Source organism: Salvia hispanica, chromosome 4 (assembly GCF_029641045.1).
Source record: "Salvia hispanica isolate PSC_SH4W2 chromosome 4, Shi_PSC_v1, whole genome shotgun sequence".
Lineage (NCBI taxonomy): Eukaryota > Viridiplantae > Streptophyta > Magnoliopsida > Lamiales > Lamiaceae > Salvia > Salvia hispanica.
The window spans coordinates 16,345,314-16,366,633 of record NC_142695.1 but is presented as its reverse complement, the minus strand read 5'-3'; the positions used below and the strand labels follow the sequence as shown (position 1 = coordinate 16,366,633).

Genomic DNA, 21,320 nt, shown 5'->3' with positions numbered 1-21,320 from the left:
TTGAATTTAAATATAAAAATTTGCCGTTAAAAATTGTTGGACTCCAGGTCTCTGACGTAAGATGAATGGCGAACGAATTGTCCAAATTGCCCTTTGAAGGCCTTAAAGGCATTTTCGTCTAGAAAAAAAATTCAAAATACCTCAAATGATATTAACTTGTAGTTGACGGACCTAAAATGATATTTTCAAAGTTTACGGACCTAAAATGATACTTTGACAAAGTTCATGGACCTAAAAAGATGTTCCCTCTTTTAAAAAAGAGTGAACTACAAAAATAGTCCTTTTTACTGTTTCATGACGAAAATACCCTTTTGGTTTTGGGGGGTTCGGGAAATTTGGTCTTTTTACATTTTAAATCTGATATTATTTCAGTGATGTACTAAATATGATATTATTTCAAAATTATCATTTTTCTTCCTTTTTGTCATCCTTCACTTTGTTTCTTTATTTCAATATTAGATTTAATTTTTAAAATTAAATTTTAAATTTTAAATTTTAAATATCAATAATTTTTTTTTTATTATTCAAATTACTATTAAATAACAAATTGATAGTTTTAATCAATATTTGATAGTGTCTGATATTTAATCAATAAGGTACGACGACACCTTAGTTTTAATTATAAATAGATCATATAACACGATTTATTCCGAAATAAATATGCATCTAATGTAAGACTAATATAATTTTCTTTTATTAATTTGAAAACAATCAAAATTAACTAGAAAATTACAATAAAAAAATTCGCCTATATCAAATTTTTAGTAGTATCAAATTTTTAGTCAACTTCATAATATTTTTAGTCAAATTCTCATATACATTAGATGTCACGACCGCACTTTGCTAAGGATAGCGAAAGCGGGTAAATCGCGACTAATAAAAGGATTTAAAGGAATTAGGAAGAAATGGAAATGGAACTTGCACATTGAAAAGTCAAACAATATTATAAGATAGGATCCAAGTATTCAAATACAAGGATTTAAATGACAATAGCATTTCATCAAAATGAATCAGAGTTACGATGTTGAGAGTTTACTATTCTCTCTTAAAAACTGCAGCGGAAAAAGTCCAGAGAACGACTTCGCGTATGAAGACACGAAGCGTCGAGAGATCCACACTTATTTTCTTAAGTAGCATCGACTCTGATTAGCACACCTCCGCCCCATTGCTTAATCTGCACATTTATAAATACATGCAGGGCTGAGTACAGGAGTACTCAGTGGACACATGCCGAAAACAAAACATACAATATATAGTTGTCATCCATCTACAGTATCGCACGGGGTATTTCTTAAAAGGCCCGAGCATACTAAATTCTCTGTGAGCTAAAAGGCTGACTGCAGTCTAAGTTCTTTCAAAATTTCTACCATATCTGTGAATCGTGTACCGTGAAGGTGGCCACCTTCAGCGGATACATCGCCGGCCAATCGCTGATGGCTCACGGCTCTCGTGCACATTATTCCGAACAGGATTTGCGGTCCTATTGGGAACCGAATTCGTTAAACTAGGTTTGGCATCGCCAAAACCCCGCAGGCTATAACCCCAACAGATAGGCCTCAAAACAAACATTTTATGGCATGACAACACTTTAAAAGAATCACTGCTTCATTTTGAGAAAAGATGATTTTTCATAACTTCAAAAGTATTTGCTTTATATCCACACTATAGTGCTGGATATTAAAAGAAAGCCCACCTGATACGCTTATCTCCAAATAACAACTCTCGTGTTGGCCTCACTTTGCTCTCGAGCGAAATATCATTTGAAAATAAATAGCGTAGCACGCTAATTAGTGTTTGAAACATTTCACTTGAGAAAACAATGCATGCATCCTATTGGATAGCACCTATATCTTAGTCTCGGCTTATAGGATTTTCTTAATCCTACTTCGGGCTTCACTACTTCATAAGGTTTGATTATTCACTCTACTAATTTCAGGGAAAACTCTATTTTCTCGAAGATAATCACTTGGGTAAGTAAGGTACGAATTCATGAAAAAAATCCCTTTCTAAATCCTTTCTTGAATTTTCTTAAGGCCGCCCATTGGCTCCTCCAACTTCAATATTTTCCATCTTCGGAAACTTAGTAAATTATTCGGACATTAATTGATTGAGCTCCAACTCAAGTCCTTAAATTAAATTCCAATCCAACATAAATAATTCTTGGCCCAATTTTAACTAAAACACTTCAGCCCATACTTTTAATTCCTCCGGCCCAACTATATCCTTTCAATTACTATGGCCCAATTAAAAAAAAATAAGGCTGGCCCAATATACTCCTTTTCCTTCTTCTCCATCGTGAATTTCCCTTCTCTTCACCTTCTCAAATTGAGATCCCCAATTTAGGAAATCAGCGGCGCTGATTCCGCCGCCAATACTCCTTCGGCCGGCGTCACAGGGTCGTCGGCGACTCGTGCCAGCACCCTCCATCTCTGCCCAGCTCTCTCAGCGTCGAGCTCTTTCTCCATCAAGCACTTTCCGTCGAGCTTTCTTACTTTCTCATCCAATTTCCTCACTCTCAATTTCTTATTCTCTCGCTCAGGAAACTCGCTGCCAGCTCTCTACAGCGCCGCCTCCGGCTCCCGTCGAGCTCTCTTTCCTCCGTCGAGCCTCTCGTCGGCTGCGGGTCTCCGGTCGTTGACGAGGAGTTTCCCAGCGCCCCTCGCGATGGCCTCTGTTGAGCTCTCCGGCGCTCCGCCGTCGCTCGACCATCGCCAGACAGCTCCACGTATACTAAGCTAAGTCTTCTAACTTAGCTATTTTACTTAGTCCTCTTAAGGGCAGTAGCTATGTGCTAAGTTCAAAGTTGGATTCTTGAGATGAGTTCTCATCCTTAACTATTACTTGATGGAGAGAGTTCTCTTATTTCTTTGAAAGGTGCATTGCTATTGTCTTATGTTCGTGAGCAGCTTATCTCTTATTATTGCAAGTCCTTGGGTGTTGATGTTGCTGGATTCCATCGTTGCTTGGCTAACCATGCTTTACAAATTCTCACTAATTGTTGAGGCTAGTTCTAAGTTCTCATCTAGAGCTTGCTATGTTGAAATCTATATGAATGCTATTTACTTAAAGGATGTTGGGGAGAATTACCTTTCTTTGGTGATTCCTTAATTGTTGGGCAGCTCAAGAGCTTCCTCCCTTTCCTCTCATTTTCTTTGCCGAGAAGTTTCTAAGTGGTAAAAAGGTGAAGCAAGAGGTGTGGTATGGCTCTTTATATAGCCAACTCTCTTGGCTTGTTGGGGAAGATACCAAATTCCCTTTTGAGCTAGTTGTTCATCTCTCTTTTTGAATCTTGAAAAAGGCTTCCTTGCCTAATTTGTGAAAGTCTTGGAAGATGTTATACTTGGTGATCAAGTCTCTTAATTGATCATGTGGTGGAAAAGGATTTTTCACTCTTTAGGTCAAGGGGATGACTCATCATTCTTTATCCAATTGTCATTACATCTACTTTGGGAAGATTTGAGATATTTTATTCCTTGTCTCCTTGCAAACACTCTTGCAAGATCTTTAATTGGCTCATTACCACTTTCTTGAATAACACTTATCCCTTGGTTTTTGTTGAAGAAGAAATCTAACTATTTTTGGGAATTTCCTTGGCAGGTTGAGGGACAACTCATGCTATCTCTAGGAGACTACTAATTGACCTTTTGGCATGGAGTGGGGATCAAGAATCGAGATGTGTGTAGAGAGGATCCTCAATGAAGATTTAGCAAATCCCCACTTTTGTTTCTTTACTTCATTTAGCTCTCTTAGGAAAATTCCTTTTGTAAAGTAGATATATCTTTTCTACTTGTTCCAACACCAATATCTATGTAATCTTTTTCATGAAAGGTAGTTCTTCTATATTGTAAGGTATACCTCCAATCTTTCTTCTTTTGAAGAAGTTTCAATAACACTTGTACACCTATTTATGTGAAATTCTTGGCATTCTCCTTTCTCTTCCTCCAACCATTGTAGTTCATAAACTTGAAATTCCTTACACTTTAATTCCATATGGTATAAGAACCAAACATAACTTAATTCCTTTACTCAAGATAAAAATCAACTTAACATGAGCAACATAGATTCAGTCATCTCTTCGTCCAATTTTTTTTTATACTCCAAAATCTATGCACGAAAACTCGGGGTGTTACATTAGATGCATATTTATTTCGGAATAAATCGTGTTATATGACCTATTTATGATTAAAACTATTAAATATTGATTAAAATTAATGCATCATCGTACCTTATTGATTAAATATTAGACACTATCAAATATTGATTAAAACTATTAATTTGTCATTTAATAGTAATTTTAATAATTAAAAAAAATTATTGATATTTAAAAATTGAAGTTTAAAATTTAATTTTATAAAATTAAATCTAATATTGAAATAAAGAAACAAAGTGAAGGATGACAAAAGGGAAAAGAATGATAATTTTGAAATAATATCAAATTTAGTACATCACTGAAATAATATCATATTTAAAATGTAAAATGACTAAATTGCCCAAACCCCCCAAAACCCTCCAAAAGGGTATTTTCGTCACGAAACAGTGAAAATGACCATTTTTGAGATAAACGCTTAGTCCAGGGTTGTCTGGAAATATTTTTAAAGTCCAGGGTTCATTGGCGAGATAAACGCATAGTCCAGAGACTATTTTTGTAGTTCACTCTTTAAAAAATGCTAAAAATAGAAAAAATTTAGTAGAATTTGAGTCTCACTTATATATATTACTCATAGTTTTAAATGAAATGTTAATGGAATGGGTTATTGGAATTTGGAACTATATTACCATTCATAATAATGATGCACCAGGATTCCTATTCATGAACAAACTAAAATGGAAAAACGACACTCTTATTCGCAGATGGAGGGAGTATTTTATAGTAGTATAAATTCAAATTAATATTTTAATATTATTTGTTATATAATTAAAATATGTGTGTATAAGAGTATTTGGCATAGTATCTCATTTATTAATAGTAAAAGGAGGAGAGTGATCAATTGCTAACTAATTAGCAATCCCAAATTAAGACTAAATCTTAGCCATTAGATTAGAAGATCTAGTGGTTGAAATAATGTCACATGGATTATATTTTTAATTAAGAAAATTAATAAATAAAATTAGAGGGTATTAATGTCAATTCTCTCTCATTAAAATCATCTTAAAACTTTAGATTTACGTAACTCTCTCAATTTAAATTATTTTTTCGCAAAAAATATATCAAATTAAAGATAATTTTATAAGGATTCCAACGAGATTTCAATTGCATATGTTCCGATGACGTTTGAATGATGAAATTTGATATTTTTTATTTTAGTTTTCATAAATGTTGATAATCAGATTTTTATCAACAAATACATCAAAAAATCTCAATAAAACCATGTAACAATCTCAATAAATATGTGTTGATATTTTCTTGTACTAGTGTTGATATTCTTATGTCATATTGTTGATATTTGTAATACACTATGTTGATATAAAAAAATATTCACGAAAATTATCATATGATAACATAATGACATTGACGATATTACCCTTTTGTTGATATTTTGTCTACTATTTATTGAGATTCGTAAGATTTAATCTCATCCATTCATTTTAAAATCTAAGGGTGGAGATTTGATCTTGATTTTGGATTAGGGTGCTATAAGCATTAGAATATGACCCGTAAAAAGAGATTGTAATATCAAAATATACTAATACTATATCAAAATTAATACCATCTTCGTTCAAAAAAAATAAATCAGTTTTATCATTTTGGGCCATTTATTAAAATTAGACTAATTTCAAAATATGAAAAGTATTAAACATTTAAGTACTCCGACTAATAATATGGATTCCACAACTAACATTACTTCTCTTTTAAGTTTTCTCTCTCCTACTTTACTAATTGCATATAAAAAATTGTGTCATATACAATTATGTCTATTTACTCTGGACGAAAGTAGTATTTATTTGAATCAAATGGAATTTTCAAAAAATTACAGTACTTTCGATTTTATCAAACTCTAGTCAATCTTATTTAATAAAAATAATAATATATCATACAAAATCATGTCAGAAATTTTCTGGAACAAACTCTTGGTAGTAAGCAAGCAACTAAAGTAGTAGTATAAAATAAAAGTAATAAAATAAAAATAAGAATAGTACTCCCATCGTCCCACAAGATTATATATTCTTGGTTAGACATGAATTATTATGCAGATTTAGTAAAGTAAGAGAGATAGAAATAAAAGGTAAATGAAAATATTGTTAGTGGAATATGAGTCCTACTTCAAGAAAATAATTTCTATATTTAAAATACATATTTTTATTGAAAAAATTAAAAAAAAAAAGAGTGCATACTTTTGTGGAATGCGGAGAATGCGTATGAAACAATGGTGGATAATTGGATCTCATCCAATCATCATTGTCATAAAAACTCGAAGGTGCATAAATTGTTAGAAGAGATACTAATACTATCTAGAGTTTCTCTTGTTCTTAGTACGGATTTTTTTTCTTTGATCACACTCTATGATACGGATATAGGAGAGTGTTAGGGTGTCACCACCTTTTAAAATAACACCATATCACCATTCATAGCTAATCATTTGTATACGTGGACGAATAATAAGCTGCCACGTGGCAAAAAAAACCTAAAAAAGACGGCCAGCAATATGCTGTACCTTATACAACAATTTTTCTCGGCCAGCAATATCCGACACACTATACAGCAATCTATTGCTGTGTAGCATTTATAATATTGTTGTATAACGTTTATAATATTGCTGTATATATATGGTGTCACGGTGTCACTTTAAGAGGTGTTGTCATTTTAACACAAACCTACCGATATATTCATAAATTTTAAACATAAATTAAGTTAATTATTTATATTTTAGTACTAGTGTCTTGGGTCTTATTCTAATGCTTATAGCACCCTAATCCAAAATCAAGACTAAATCTCCACCCTTGGATTTTGAAATGAGTGGATGAGATTAAAGCTCACAAATCTCAATAAATAGTAGACAAAATATCAACAAAAGGGTAATATCGCCATTATGTTATCATATGATAATTTTCGTGGGTGTTTTATTACCCAATTTTCGTGGGTGTTTTATCATGTAAACTTATACAATATCTTCTAATCTAATGGTTGAAAATTGGTCTCAATTTGAGATTGGTAATTAGTTAGCAATGGATTACATCCCCTAGTGTCTTTATGATTTATTACCTTAGATATTAAGATTAAATCTGATTTAATTTGATTTGATTTAGGTGTTTGTTAAAATTTGATTATTTCTTTTGTTTTAGCATATCTTTTTGTATCCAACATTAGCAGACGTACGAATGAAGAATTAATTAATTTTTATCATTCTCTTCTTTATGGTTCTACATTATAGATGAATTGTGAATGTCATGACCTTTGTTACAGCAATTTTATCAGGTTATAAATTTTCATATCATAATTCTAAAGATTAGATTCAGATTAGCCTAGTGGATTAATCCGCTATATAAAAGCTAAATATTAAATTAATTTATGTTTTAATCTTAATAATTTTAAGTTTATAAAATATAAACATATAAAAATATATTGTATAAATTATATGGCAACATAAACTCGAACACATATGTACAATTAAGTAGTACATAAAAATATTATATTTATTTAGAATTATAGTATTTGATAAATTTTGAGTTGTTAAATGAAAAGATTAGAGCATCCACAATGGATGCCCTAGTAGAAGCCCTAGTGGTTGCCACGTCAGCATATCCTATCTTTCTGCAATGGTGGAGCCCTAGTGCATGCCCTATCTCTTATCCACTTTTCATTTCAATTTTAAATCATTGTTTTTTAATTTTGTTTTTATTTAAACTAAAATACCAAAATATATTATATTAAACACCACAAATGCAAAAAACAAAAAACTACATTACTTAATTTAAAAGTAAAACTACGTCATATACTTAGCTTAAAAAAAACTACATTAAAACTAAAATACTAAATTAAAAAAAAACCAAACTAGTCATCTAAATTTGGTGTGTGAAAAGTAAAGAAAAATGGAGTATTTATAGTGTTTTTAATTAGGATTTATATAATTTATAAAAAAATAAAATAATAAAAAAAGGAAAATGATAGGGCTCGGGCTCGGGCTCGGGCATCGGCCTGCAATGGGCGCCCGATCTCACGCCCGATCGCTCGGGCTCGGGATCGGTCGCGACCGAACTATCGGTCGCGCTCGGGCGTGACCGAGGGCTGCAATGGATGCCCGACCACGCCCGAGCCCGATCTCGTCCGATCGGGCGCGCGATCGGGCATCCATTATGGATGCTCTTATATGACGGATCTTGACATGTTAATGAAATTAATCAAATATATATACAAATTGAAATGAAACATATATACATATATTACGATAAAAAAAACATGCATCAAAATTTAAAATATTTCTTATAGCTGACTTGATTTTTTATTCATCATTTATCATTTATTACAGTATATTTATAAAAAAAATCAATATATATTAAATAAATTAGATAGTTAATTTACTTTTATTTGAATAATTATTCAATTTAATAAAATCATCATTCAAGTGTTGAATAAGTTGTCAAATAATGTGCAAAATATTAGTAGTAAATAGTTGTACTTAGGAGCAACTCATCGGTTAAAACCTACTTAGGTTAATTTGGAGATAATCGATCGAGTGCATACTAACTGAACTAAAATTTTATTGGGTAAGAAATTTCTAATCACAATAATCTAAATTTTGTGAATTGTTCAAATAACTCATGAATTACGACCTAAATTAACATCTCAATTTTTTTAGTGATTGATTATGTAAATCCTTTAATAAATGTAATATACTCCTAAATTATAAAATAATGTTATTTTATTAGTACATTTTTTTAATGACAGTACCAAGTCATTGACAAAAGCAATCTTATTTGTAAAGAATACTAGCTTGGATATATATATATATAGTTTTGATCTATGAAGACCAGATTTAAATACAGAAACGCAGAACGCGGTCATACGTAGGGCATTTGTAGGTCATATTTAGTTTATTTTTAGGTCATGCTAACAAAGCATGACCTAAAATGATCTTAACATGACATAAAACCAAATCTTATAATATGACCTAAAACTGCTTAATTATGACCTTCCGTATTTTTGGTTAATTATTGACCATTAGATCATCTAATCCTAGAGTCAAGATTTGGGCTGCATTTCTTGATTTAAGCACATACTTGTTTTGATCACTCCCATATATATATATATATATATATATATATATATATATATATATATTTTTTTTTTTTTTTTTGAACTCTAAAAATAAGTAACATTGAATTCAAATACAACACACCACATGGTGGAAAGTGGAGATCGACCAGTTATTGGATTTTAGCAAATTATTGTATTTTGTCTTTTCTATTTACTATAGGCTTGTTCAATTTCCGCTATTCCTAATAATTAAATAACATATTTATTTTATCTTTTAGTAGATTACTTTTTTTTTTTTCTGAAGTTAGCCCATAATAATATTTTCTGTCATTTTCACAGTGCAAAGATTACATTGTCTCATGATGATTCATTCTATCTCCATCCATGTGATTAATTTACTTTAGATAAAATCTATGTTAGTATGTTCTATCTAACATACGAGCGCTACCATTTATTTAGAAATATGTTTACTTTGAATGCACAAAATATTGTGACATTGTTGGAGCTTCGTGCAAATACAGATCTATTTTAAGAGAACAATTAGACAGACTTCTAAGTGTATTTTAAAGTGTTGAACTCTCAATGGGCAAAGGTTCCAATTAATAGAGCTTTCAAAGAGCCGGTGATACATATTGAGGGTCTTATTATATAGGTCATTGAGTAATTTATTGATTATGTTCTCTACGGTTATCGAAGTTATACATACCATTTAAGAAATATTCTATTGTAGGTGAAAGAGGTGATATATTGTGAATGTTATGACCTTTGTTAAAGTAACAAAACAACATCTACAAGATATGCATGATAAAGGAATGGCGTCTCTAGTAAGCGAAGTAACTATATTTTATAGGGAAAATGATATTGATATCATAAATATGAATGACAAAATTCGGGACAACCTTCAAGGAAGAGAATTTTTTATATTTTGAGTTATTTCTGATTTGAGCTTTTTAACTGTGTGATCGATTGACAACTTCTAGAACTTATCAGATGCTTCGATGAGATTAACACAAATTTGCTTTACCGTCAGACTGACTTAAGCCCAAATCATTCTTTTGTTGCTTTTATAAGTTCAAATTGATAGAAATTTTTGTTGTTATCCTTGCAAGTTCCTTGAGATTGATTTTTGTTTGACAAACAACTCAAGACTTACATATGTGATATAAGATTACATGAAGAGTGCTCAAATCTAGAAAGTATCATAGTTCTTTCTAAGAGGGTGGGTTGCTACAAGAAAATATATTATGTATCGATTGGTTTATTTGCTCGTGAAGTTAGTGTTAATATATTATCAATTGCAACTACATCAGTGAAGAGATGTTTTTCAGCTACGAAAATCGTAAAAAGCCGTAGTCATAATAAGATAAGAGAATCTTGGATGAATTGTTTGGTTACCGGTATTTAGAAAGATATGGAGTATTTTGTAAGATTGATGGTGAAAGAATTTTGAATCGGGTTACTAGAACTCGTCCGGAACAATTGTAATGGTCTAATTCAAGTCCAATAAACTTTATTCCATGTATCGACATTATACATTATATTTTGTTATATTTTATATTTATTCATTTATTTGTATGTTTATATATTTCACCCCTGATACAACTTGTAGCTCCTGCCTTGCCCTCGATCACTAGCCCAAGAAACCAAGGAGAAAATTGAGAATAACTAGATAGATGCAGGTGATATATAAAAAGACAAGACATGGTACAATGATTGTATCCATGTGAAGTTAGTTATGATTGTCTGAGTGAGGAATGGCAAGAAGCAAACTCAATTGTGCAGAGTGATTTCCATGTGCCAACTGCTGCAAACCCTATATACCTAAAATGCTTAAATCCAATTCCTATGGTACAACCTCAATGTATACATGGTACATGTACCACAATATGATCAAATCATTACATTTTTGCATTATCTTCTTATCTTGCTTTGACATGGGCTGCACGAACACTTGCAAAATTTCATGCACACCAATCCAAAATGTGGGTTTTTCAGTTATTGTTGAGATCGTGTGTAGTATAATATATTGACCTCTAACTTGATTCTCTTTAATGAATGATTTTGGAAGTATGTGGAACGTGCTATTGATGATGGTTTGCAGTTGGATAAATGTTATGACCTCATGCATACATGTATATATTCTAGAGTTATCAAGATCAAGATGACTTGATCAGTCGGGAGAGACATAGAGAGCTTGATTATCGTAAAATTTATATTTTCGAGTAAGATTTGAATCCATGATTCACACATGGAGCGAGGAGGCGTTGCATCAATTATAGATCTTCTGATCGAATGAACTAAGTGATTACCCATCCTTAAATAATTAAGGGTTCCTTCACTTATATGGTGATCAAATTAAGGGTCAAATACTCCATGTTAGAAATTTTGGGTTTTTATGATTTAAGGGTTAAATAGTTCATGATAGAAATTTTGGAATTTTTATCATATGATTATATGAAGATATTGAATATCTTTCTTGGAGTTGGGAGACAATTATATATGTTATTTTATTAGTGGAGGTCATTTGTACATTTTCATTTTTTAGTATTGGGAATGGCGAACTCCATTTAGGATAACATTAAATTTACCTTCTTATATATTATCCTTTCCCAATTTGCAATACTATATATATTGTGATAGAGGGTGGTTCAAATAATTAATCTTTTCTTATTATTTTAACTAATTATCATCATCAATCTGCATAAATACTTAGTTCTTGCATACATTTCTCATGTATGAGTATTAAAGAAGTAGTATGACTATAGTACAATATTTTTCTGCATGTTCCTTCTATTGAAATGAGACCAAAATTGGAATAGTTACTAAATAAACTCATTCTATATTACCAACAATATTTGTGACAACATAGAGTGAATCGTCAAAAAGTTCATGACGCTTTATGCTGAATACATCATTGAAAATATAATAAATTTCAAGACTACAAAAATCCCATGAAATTATCAAGCATCAAATAACAATATACAATGTGCATGAACCTAGATATATGGCACACTTTTCAAGCCCTATATAAACAACAACATCCATCCATTTTTATTCACTTTGAAAAAGGCCCTCCAAAATTCTCTTACCCAATTTCTATATCTAACCAATAATTTCAATAAAATGCAGGCAAGAGTAGAAGTTGAAGGTAAGAGAATTGCACCAAAAGGGCATTTTGTGGTGTATGTGGGCAATGAAATGTCAAGATTCGTTCTTCCCATCTCTTTCTTGAAAAATCCACTGTTTAAACAGCTTCTTGATAAGGCTGCGGAGGAGTATGGATTTGATCACACGAGTGGTCTCACTCTTCCATGCGACGAGGCATCATTCCGAGCCCTCGTCCAAGTTTTGTCCAAGTAAAGTAATGCAGAAGAGTCTCGTCGCATGGAAGTAGTCCTTAGCTAATACTAAGAGATTAACTTCTTTAATTGGTGTATGTATGTATGTGTGTACGTATGTGATTAATTATTATTGACTAGCTAGTCAGTGTATTGATGCGAATTGATGAGCAATTCTCCATGTTGTAAATGAGTGAATGAATTGACTCAAAATTTGTTGAACTTTTTTATGAAAATAAGGACGAGTTGAGGTAAAGAAGTGATCATTCATTTCACTACCAACTAACAAACAATAATCTTCTAGAGAAATTAGTACTAGTAATAACTAACAAACAATGTTACCGAAAATTATGCCTAGTTTCTAATGTGCGCAACCTTTTTTTTTGTAGTTTATACAAGGAAAGCATATAGAATTGTTATGCTACATATTTAGTTTAGTTTTACACATTTATTAGATTTTAATTAATAGTTCAAAAATTATATTGATGTAATTAATTTATAAATTACTTAAAGATCAAAGCTCCTTTTATCTATTTTCTTCGTAACTTAAAAAATACAGCGGATACATATTTCTTGGCTCAGTCTCATATTTTATTTAATCAATACAAGTCGCATGTATATCAGTATATGATACAGTGGATATATTGATTTAAACTACATGATAATAATAGTTTAATGCAAAGCAAAAAAAAATGCGACAGGGACAATTTAGTCAGCTGATAATGGAAATATCAAATATGGATTCGACGGTTATGTTATGTTTCCTTCAAATAATGTGGTAAAAAAATAGTATGAAAATGACATGTTAAATTGATATGTCACTTTTGTCATATTAGTAGGAGCATGGATATATGCTACGGAGTATATTTTTTTTACTGATTTGACAACAAAATAAACTGTATGTTTAACAAAATTGTTTTATACTACAAACTAACAATGAAATTATGTTTTTCTAGATGGACCAGGTTTATAATAAATTTATCTGTAGTGTTAAGACACTTAAGGATTTATAACATGTGAATAAATTGTTTATATAATACTACTAAGTTTTACAGTAGTTATTTATTCCCTAATCATGAAAAACAACAAAATTACAAGAAATGAGTTGTGAAGGGTTTGCTATTATATATAGCCTAGTTATGGATTTAAATGAAATAACAGTGGGCTTTGATCCATTGTCTCTTTACTAGTCAGTGTGGCATTCTCACAGGCCTCTCGACTTTCATGCGCTGATAAATTCCTACAATAAAAAATTCACAAACTAAATTGACAATTCAAAAAATTAAATGGCAAAACCAAGTTCAGATTGCAGGAATTAATTCAACGTCAATCTATGGAGATTGGTGAATCTAGATATGATGACACAAGAAGAAGTTCAAGTGTGCAGTTGAGATTGAGAAGAAATATGGAGGTAAATAAGATTGTGAAATCATCATTGCATGTATTAGAGAGTGAAAGTTTTGTTAGTGTAAAATTAGAGTGTGAAATCTTGATGGTAAAGTTTAGGTATAAATTAAAGATTTTGGTTGTTCAAATGACATCGTTTCACAGATGCTCACACAGATTTCACAATTGTCCGTGTTGAACCAAAGTATGTCCAAAAAATTTGAGTTTCAGCCGAGTCAGGGAAATAAACAGTGAATATAAAGTTCATGATATTTTATACTACTATGAAAGTTCATGGAAAATAGTTGAATGTGTGAAAAATTTATGCTTATAGACACCAATATCCCTAAAATTCAAGATAATAATTTCCCAGTGTCACATGCATTAATTTCGAATTTAAGCTATTCATCTCAAGATTAATTCTTGACGAGATTGCCCAACATTGAAGTAATGTAAAATTATTGGAGATTAATTTTCTTATAGGTGACACTAAGCTTTGTAACTTGTAAGTCGAGAGTAAGGTAACGAAAATGGCCATTGATCAGAATATACCCCTCAAATATTATTAGGGACTGAAACCAAATTAACTCCTAACTACTGAACTTTATTTATCTTAATTGACAATATTCATAAATTCAATTTTATCTACTCCCTCCGTCCGTCATTAGTAGTCTCATTCCTTGGCAACACGAGCTTTAAGAAATGTTAAAAAAAGAGGGTGATGACAATATTCATAAATTCAATTTTATCTACTCCCTCCGTCCGTCATTAGGAGTCTTATTTCTTGGCAGCACGAGTTTTAATAAATGTTAAAAAAAGAGGGTGATGACGATATTCATAAATTCAATTTTATCTACTCCCTCCGTCCGTCATTAGGAGTCTCATTCCTTGGCAGCACGAGTTTTAAGAAATGTTAAAAAAAAAAGGGTGAAAAAAAGTTACGAAATAGAGGTTCCACTTGTATATATTGGTTTTAAATGAAATGTGAGTGAAATGAGTTAGTTGAAAGGTGAGATCCTATTATCATTTATGGTAAAAGTGAACCGGGACTTCTATTCGCGGACGGACTACAATGAAAAAACGGAACTCTTATTCGCGGTCGGAGGGAGTATTTTATAAATACGAAGCAAGGAAATTCTCCAAATTTATAGTACTACTAGTTCTTGTTTTTTTCTTTGTAACATTAGTATTTGGTTTCATTTACACATATTTATTTATCTAGATTAGATTTCTATATATATCCAAACACCATCCAAGTTTATAGGTGCTCCTCCGTCTCTTTCTGAGGTTTGTTGGGAGATTTGTTTATAAATTGAAGCTTTTTTCAGCATGCACATTTTTTCCCTTTCTTATCTGTGTGCACATTTTGATCGTTGGTATAATGATCCAGCAATCTCTCTCACTGTTTCTAATCTCCCTATATTCCCTCTTTCCCTTGAATATCTCTTTCATTCCGACATTTTCATATGCCTTGAAGGTCTACTCTCCCTCCCTCTCTCGTTATACGTGTTGTATATATATATAATGTTTTGTTGGTTTCTTTTCTCTGCTGTTTTGCATTTGCATTTTGATTATACGATCACAAATTTTTAATCTTCTCATCCTTTTTCCTGTAGCTGATTTAGGATATCCATCGAATTCTAGCAATGTATTCCAACCTTTTTTTATGAATTCGATTGTTCTTCATTTTCATAATCTAATCAGATTAGGCCAATTTTAGGTATTATTGATTGATAAGGGTGTAATTTCCTGATTTTCGTATTGATGGATCTTTTTAAATAAATTTGGTGACCCTTTCCCCCAAACTTTCAAAATGATTATGTGATCCAATCATTTTTATTTGCAAGATTGCATTCTTTTTATTAGGTTATTCAGAATAAATTGGAGAATAGTTGGTGTAGGGAGTGATCTTTTTTAGGCGTTTTTAGCATATGAACTATATAAGCTCATGTAGGTACTGATATTCTATTATAATTCAGAGAAAAATTTGTATTGAGGAAACATATCATGGATGGCGGTAAGGGTAATGTGGATGGTACGAAGGGAGGAACGCCCGATGGTTGGAAACGGAGTGGTCTTAGCAATGTCAACTCTCATTGCTCACTCGCTGAAATGGATGGTTATGATATGTCCAAGTTAAGGACTAAGTCCAAATTGAATTCCGAAAGGCAGAGATCATATGATGAGAGGTCACTTAGTGAGTTAACAAGTGGTTTAAGCAAATGTTTGGAAGGTTATGAGTGCGTGTATTCACCTGGACGAGCATCAGTATATAGCCCTGATTCATGTGAATGGAACTCCTTCGAGCCACATCCAATTTTTGTAGACGCATGGGAATCTCTAAGACGGTGTTTGGTAAACTTTAGAGGCCAACCAGTCGGCACAATTGCTGCTTGTGATCATGCTTCCGAGGAGGTCTTGAACTATGATCAGGTAAATCTCATAATAAACATTAAGATTGAGTAGCTTTTTTGATAATGTAATCTGATGGTGAATTGGATTTAGGTATTTGTTCGTGATTTTGTGCCAAGTGCAATGGCATTTCTGATGAATGGGGAGCCGGATATTGTGAAAAACTTCTTGTTGAAGACACTTCAGCTTCAAGGGTGGGAGAAAAAGGTAGATAGGTTCAAACTCGGTGAGGGTGCTATGCCGGCTAGTTTCAAAGTTCTTCATGATCCGGTTAGGAAGACGGACACAATAGCAGCTGACTTTGGTGAAAGTGCCATTGGGAGAGTGGCGCCCGTTGACTCTGGTTTCTGGTGGATTATCCTTCTCCGGGCTTATACAAAATCCACGGGAGATCTGTCTCTGGCTGAGACACCTGACTGTCAAAGGGGGATGAAGCTTATTCTTACATTGTGCCTCTCGGAGGGATTTGATACGTTCCCGACTTTACTCTGTGCTGATGGCTGCTCTATGATCGATCGTAGAATGGTGACAACCTGTAACCTCTTTTGCTTGCTCTATTTTAACTGTTCTTGCTTCTGTATATGATTGTTCATTGTAGAGCAAATTACAATGTTCCATAAACAAAATCATGTTGAAAAAAAATATGCATTTAGGAATGTCAGGGTTGTTTCTTGAATAAGCTTATGCTTATTCCAATCTAATATGTAAGTGTTCCTCGTGGCACTAGGGTGTATACGGCTACCCTATTGAGATCCAAGCACTCTTCTTCATGGCACTGAGATCCGCTTTGGTGATGCTCAAACACGACGAGGAAGGGCGGGATTTCATCGAGAGGATAGTGAAGCGTCTGCACGCCTTGAGCTTCCACATGAGGAGCTACTTCTGGCTGGATTTTCAGCAACTGAACGACATATACCGGTACAAGACAGAAGAGTACTCTCACACTGCTGTGAACAAGTTCAATGTGATCCCGGATTCTATCCCAGATTGGCTGTTTGATTTCATGCCGGGGAGAGGTGGATACTTCGTTGGCAATGTCAGCCCAGCGAGGATGGACTTTAGATGGTTTGCCTTGGGTAATTGTGTCGCCATCTTGTCGTCTCTAGCCACACCTGACCAATCTTCTGCCATCATGGACCTCCTCGAAGCTAGGTGGGACGAGCTGGTCGGAGAAATGCCTGTCAAGATATGCTACCCTGCACTTGACGGCCACGAATGGCGGATCGTCACCGGCTGTGACCCCAAGAACACTAGATGGAGTTATCATAATGGAGGTTCTTGGCCAGGTCTATCCATAACTCCGCTCTATTGCTTTCATCTTTTAAAATTGTTTCATGATAATTCATGCTTGTGGTGTTTGTCCTTCTGTAGTTCTCTTATGGTTGCTAACGGCGGCGTGCATCAAAACCGGACGCCCACAAATAGCGAGACGAGCAATTGACATAGCCGAGAGTCGCCTGCTCAAGGATAGCTGGCCTGAGTACTATGATGGAAAACTAGGAAGATACATAGGCAAGCAAGCTAGGAAATACCAAACATGGTCCATAGCTGGATACCTTGTGGCCAAAATGATGTTAGAGGATCCTTCTACGTTAGGAATGATATCACTCGAAGAGGATAAACTAATGAAGCCCATTATTCGAAGGTCCTCATCATGGACCTGTTGAATAAGGGCTCCACGAGAAGATATAATAACGACATGAAAAACTTTTGGTAGAAGAAAATTCAAACCGTTCGGTTATGTAATTGTACGTGACTCGAGACAATTAGACATGTCTCGGGTCCGTAAGAGAACATGTCGTATACAAAGCCATGGGTCCACTACCAATTTATTACCAATCATCTGTCTGTCTCTCACTCACACACACATTAGTTACTTCTATTGGTCCCTCCTCTCAGTTCTGTGACCTGTTGTCTGCTTGAAGAGGATGGGCCTAAAAAAGGCTTGTGTTAAATGAGTTGGGCACTGTGTGCTTCAGTTTTGACAGCATTGATTGGTTCAGTTTCTTCATCATGAGTTATACCTTACCTCAAAATTTGGGTCTAAAGAGGTTGCACATGATAGGAGATGAAATGTTCAATGATCAGTTAGAGTTCTTGGAAGACAATTAGATGATTCTCACCTCATCATATGACATTTTTTTTATTATTACATCACTTTGTTTTAGCATTCTTGAATCATGTTAAATCAACAATTCTGATGAAAAACTGTTTTGAGATAAAGAAAGGGCCGTTGTTCATGTTCTCTAGGGCTTTGTTTTTTACTCGCTATTATCCATGAATCCATGATAAAATGTCCCTTATTGATATTTTGGTATGCGTGCAATTAAAAGTCTTATTTACTTTTATTCATTTTAAGTGAATCATACACTTAATTAACTATAGCTACTCTCCATAAAACTAATAGTATAAAAGCAGAATCTATATTGCACATTTGTATTAACTTTTTCAACTCACACATATTTCTTAAATTCACACCGAATCAAAACAAAATTATAAATCATAGATGAATGAAATATTTGTTACAAAATACTCAAACCAAAAGGATGACGACAAACTTATTAGCAATACTGAGAAATCTAGAATATAAACGAAAACCGAACATAAATAATTATAGGAATAATCTCATGTAAGTCGTTACAACTACAAGCTCAATGAGAAATACAAATAACAATCACAAGATACATAAGAAAAATAGCAAACTAAAATGAAGAAAAACTCACATGATACAATACATAAGAACAAGCAACAAAAGTAGAACATGGATTGTATAACTACAAATAACATACTCCAATTTTGAAAAATAACTAGTACTACAAAATATTTTTAATTTTTCCTACTAGTTTTTTAGAAAATAAATGACAAAACATAGGTGTTTGAAAGTGAAAGAATAGGACCAAGCTGCTGCTTACTAGGACAAAATAATAAGATATGAAATGCAAGGAAGAAACAAAACAATTTAACTAGACAATTGCAAAGCCTGTGGAAAACAGTAAAAACAATGAGAGCGATAGCAAAATTTCATTTTGAGAAAAATACTTGTGGGTATTGAATTTCTTGTGCATATCATGCTTCATAAGCTTCTGGAGTTTAAAATTTTATAATTTTGGCACTTTATGCATTTAATTGATACTTCCTCGGTCTTATAATAAATGTCACACTTTTCTTTCTAGTTTATCTCACAAAATACGTTACATTTTTTTTAGAAAAAAAATATCTCTCACATTAATATAAACATATTATTTTCTATCTGCACTCAACACAAAATAATACTCATTTTCTATAGTTCCATATCATTACTCAAATATACTCCCTCCGTCCCAAGGAAGATGATCCCCTTCCTTGGATGACACGAGATTTTATGTAACTTTATTTTGTGTGTTAAATGGAGAGAGTAAAGTAAGAGAGAGGGAATAAAGTGGAGATAAAGGGGTTTCTATTTTAAGCAATGGGTCATCTTGATTGGGACAAACTAGAAAGGAAAGTGAGTCATCTTCAATGGGACGGAGGGAGTATCATTTATTATGGGACAAAGGAGTACCTTGTAATATGTTATCCATGTGAAAGTTATGAATTTAACTATAATAAATTTGTCTAAAATAGATAAATTGTAAGATCTTTCATAGAAAATAAAATTATTAATTTATCAATACAGTCTATAACAAGTAATGATGATATGAATATATTAAGAAAATGTAATAAAAATGCATATTTTAGTGTAGAAATAGATAAATATAAGAACTTATTATCAAAAATACAAAAAACCATGCAGTTATGACAAAGAATAATAGAATGAGAGATCATGGGGAGGGGTTATAGATTTCATGTTTAAAACATGAAAATTAATTATCACGTCCACAAATTAAAATAAAATTATGTAGTAGTACATATTTTAACTAATAAATCAAATTTCGTGTTGTTACCGCAACAGTCTACAGCTAGCATTTTATTGTCCCCACGAGTGGATTTTGAGCTTCTGCAACGTTTACAGATGGCCCCCACCACTACTTGGGCCTGGGCCCCACTTCTCATCCTACACATACTACACGCACTGATTCTCCCTTTTTGCTACAACTAGCCTTTTTTTTAATCATTATCCTACTCTTTATTTCTCAAATTTGTGATTATCCCATAACCCATATAATTACATTTTGGATATGGACTAACTATTTTTTTCTTAAATTACACCTCATATACATATTTGCATGTATCCTTGATTTTCATTTTATTGACGACCTAATTTCATCAACCAATACAATAAAACATACTCCCTCCATTTCGCCATAGTTGAGGCGAAACTTTTCGGCACGGAGTTTTAGAAAGGAATATTGAATGTGTTAAAAAATATATAAAAAAGTAAGAGAGAGGAAAATATAGAAAGAATAAAGTATAAAGTGAATAAAGTAGAGAGAATAAAGTAAGAGAAAGTAAAGTAAGAGAGAGAAAAAAATTATCATATATAGAAATGACTAAACTATGAAGAAACTTCCCGAAATGGAAAAATGACTCAACTATGAAAAAACGGAGGAAGTACTACCTCCTTTCATGTCCCTATTAATTTTCTAGTTTCAAAAACTCATTTCTCTAGTGAGACTCATACTTCACCAATACTCCCTCCGTCCCATATAATTTTACCCAGTATTTCATTTTGGGTCGTCCCACATAATTTTACACACTTTACTTTTACCATTTTTGGCAGTGGACCTCATATTCCACTAACTCATTCTTACTCACATTTTATTATAAAACTAATACTTTAAAAGTAGGACCCACATCCCATCAACTTTTTCAACTCACTTTCTATTAAATTTCTTAAAATCCGTGCTGAGTCAAAGTGGGTAAGATTATGTGAGACGGAGGGAGTAATAATTTAATTATTTTTAATTTCTATTATGAAAGCAATAGAAAAATAATTGAAGCATAAAATTGTTGGCAATTGATTCGTGGTCGGTCGGCATAAAACAGTCCCCAACAAGGCCACAATACCATCT

General features: G+C 32.7%; 1 protein-coding gene and 2 long non-coding RNA genes across 3 annotated transcripts; 2 read left to right on the top strand and 1 right to left on the bottom strand.

Annotated features, from left to right (window-relative positions):
• Positions 1–925: 925 nt before the first annotated feature.
• Positions 926–3,924, bottom strand: LOC148927360 (uncharacterized). The gene is made up of 2 exons (XR_016137636.1): positions 3,088–3,924; positions 926–1,174 (listed from the first exon to the last, which is right to left on the bottom strand). It is a non-coding gene; the product is annotated as an uncharacterized LOC148927360 (long non-coding RNA).
• Positions 1,416–3,932, top strand: LOC148927359 (uncharacterized). Its single transcript, XR_016137635.1, has 2 exons — positions 1,416–2,447; positions 2,540–3,932. It is a non-coding gene; the product is annotated as an uncharacterized LOC148927359 (long non-coding RNA).
• Positions 3,933–15,273: 11,341 nt separating this feature from the next.
• On the top strand, positions 15,274–18,452 carry LOC125196741 (putative alkaline/neutral invertase D). Its single transcript, XM_048095355.2, has 5 exons — positions 15,274–15,394; positions 15,897–16,350; positions 16,423–16,854; positions 17,057–17,615; positions 17,701–18,452. Exons 2-5 carry the CDS (start codon positions 15,925–15,927, stop codon positions 17,994–17,996), a joined length of 1,713 nt encoding a protein of 570 aa, XP_047951312.1. The 5' UTR covers positions 15,274–15,394; positions 15,897–15,924; the 3' UTR covers positions 17,997–18,452.
• Positions 18,453–21,320: the final 2,868 nt, after the last annotated feature.

What these genes read in the sequence shown, in the direction of transcription:
- LOC125196741 (XM_048095355.2), top strand. Translation starts at nt 15,925, where the DNA reads ATGGATGGCGGTAAGGGTAATGTGGATGGTACGAAGGGAGGAACGCCC. An exon ending in AGGTCTTGAACTATGATCAG is followed by an intron (nt 16,351 to 16,422) that starts GTAAATCTCATA and finishes AATTGGATTTAG; the next exon opens with GTATTTGTTCGTGATTTTGT. An exon ending in TAATGGAGGTTCTTGGCCAG is followed by an intron (nt 17,616 to 17,700) that starts GTCTATCCATAA and finishes GTCCTTCTGTAG; the next exon opens with TTCTCTTATGGTTGCTAACG.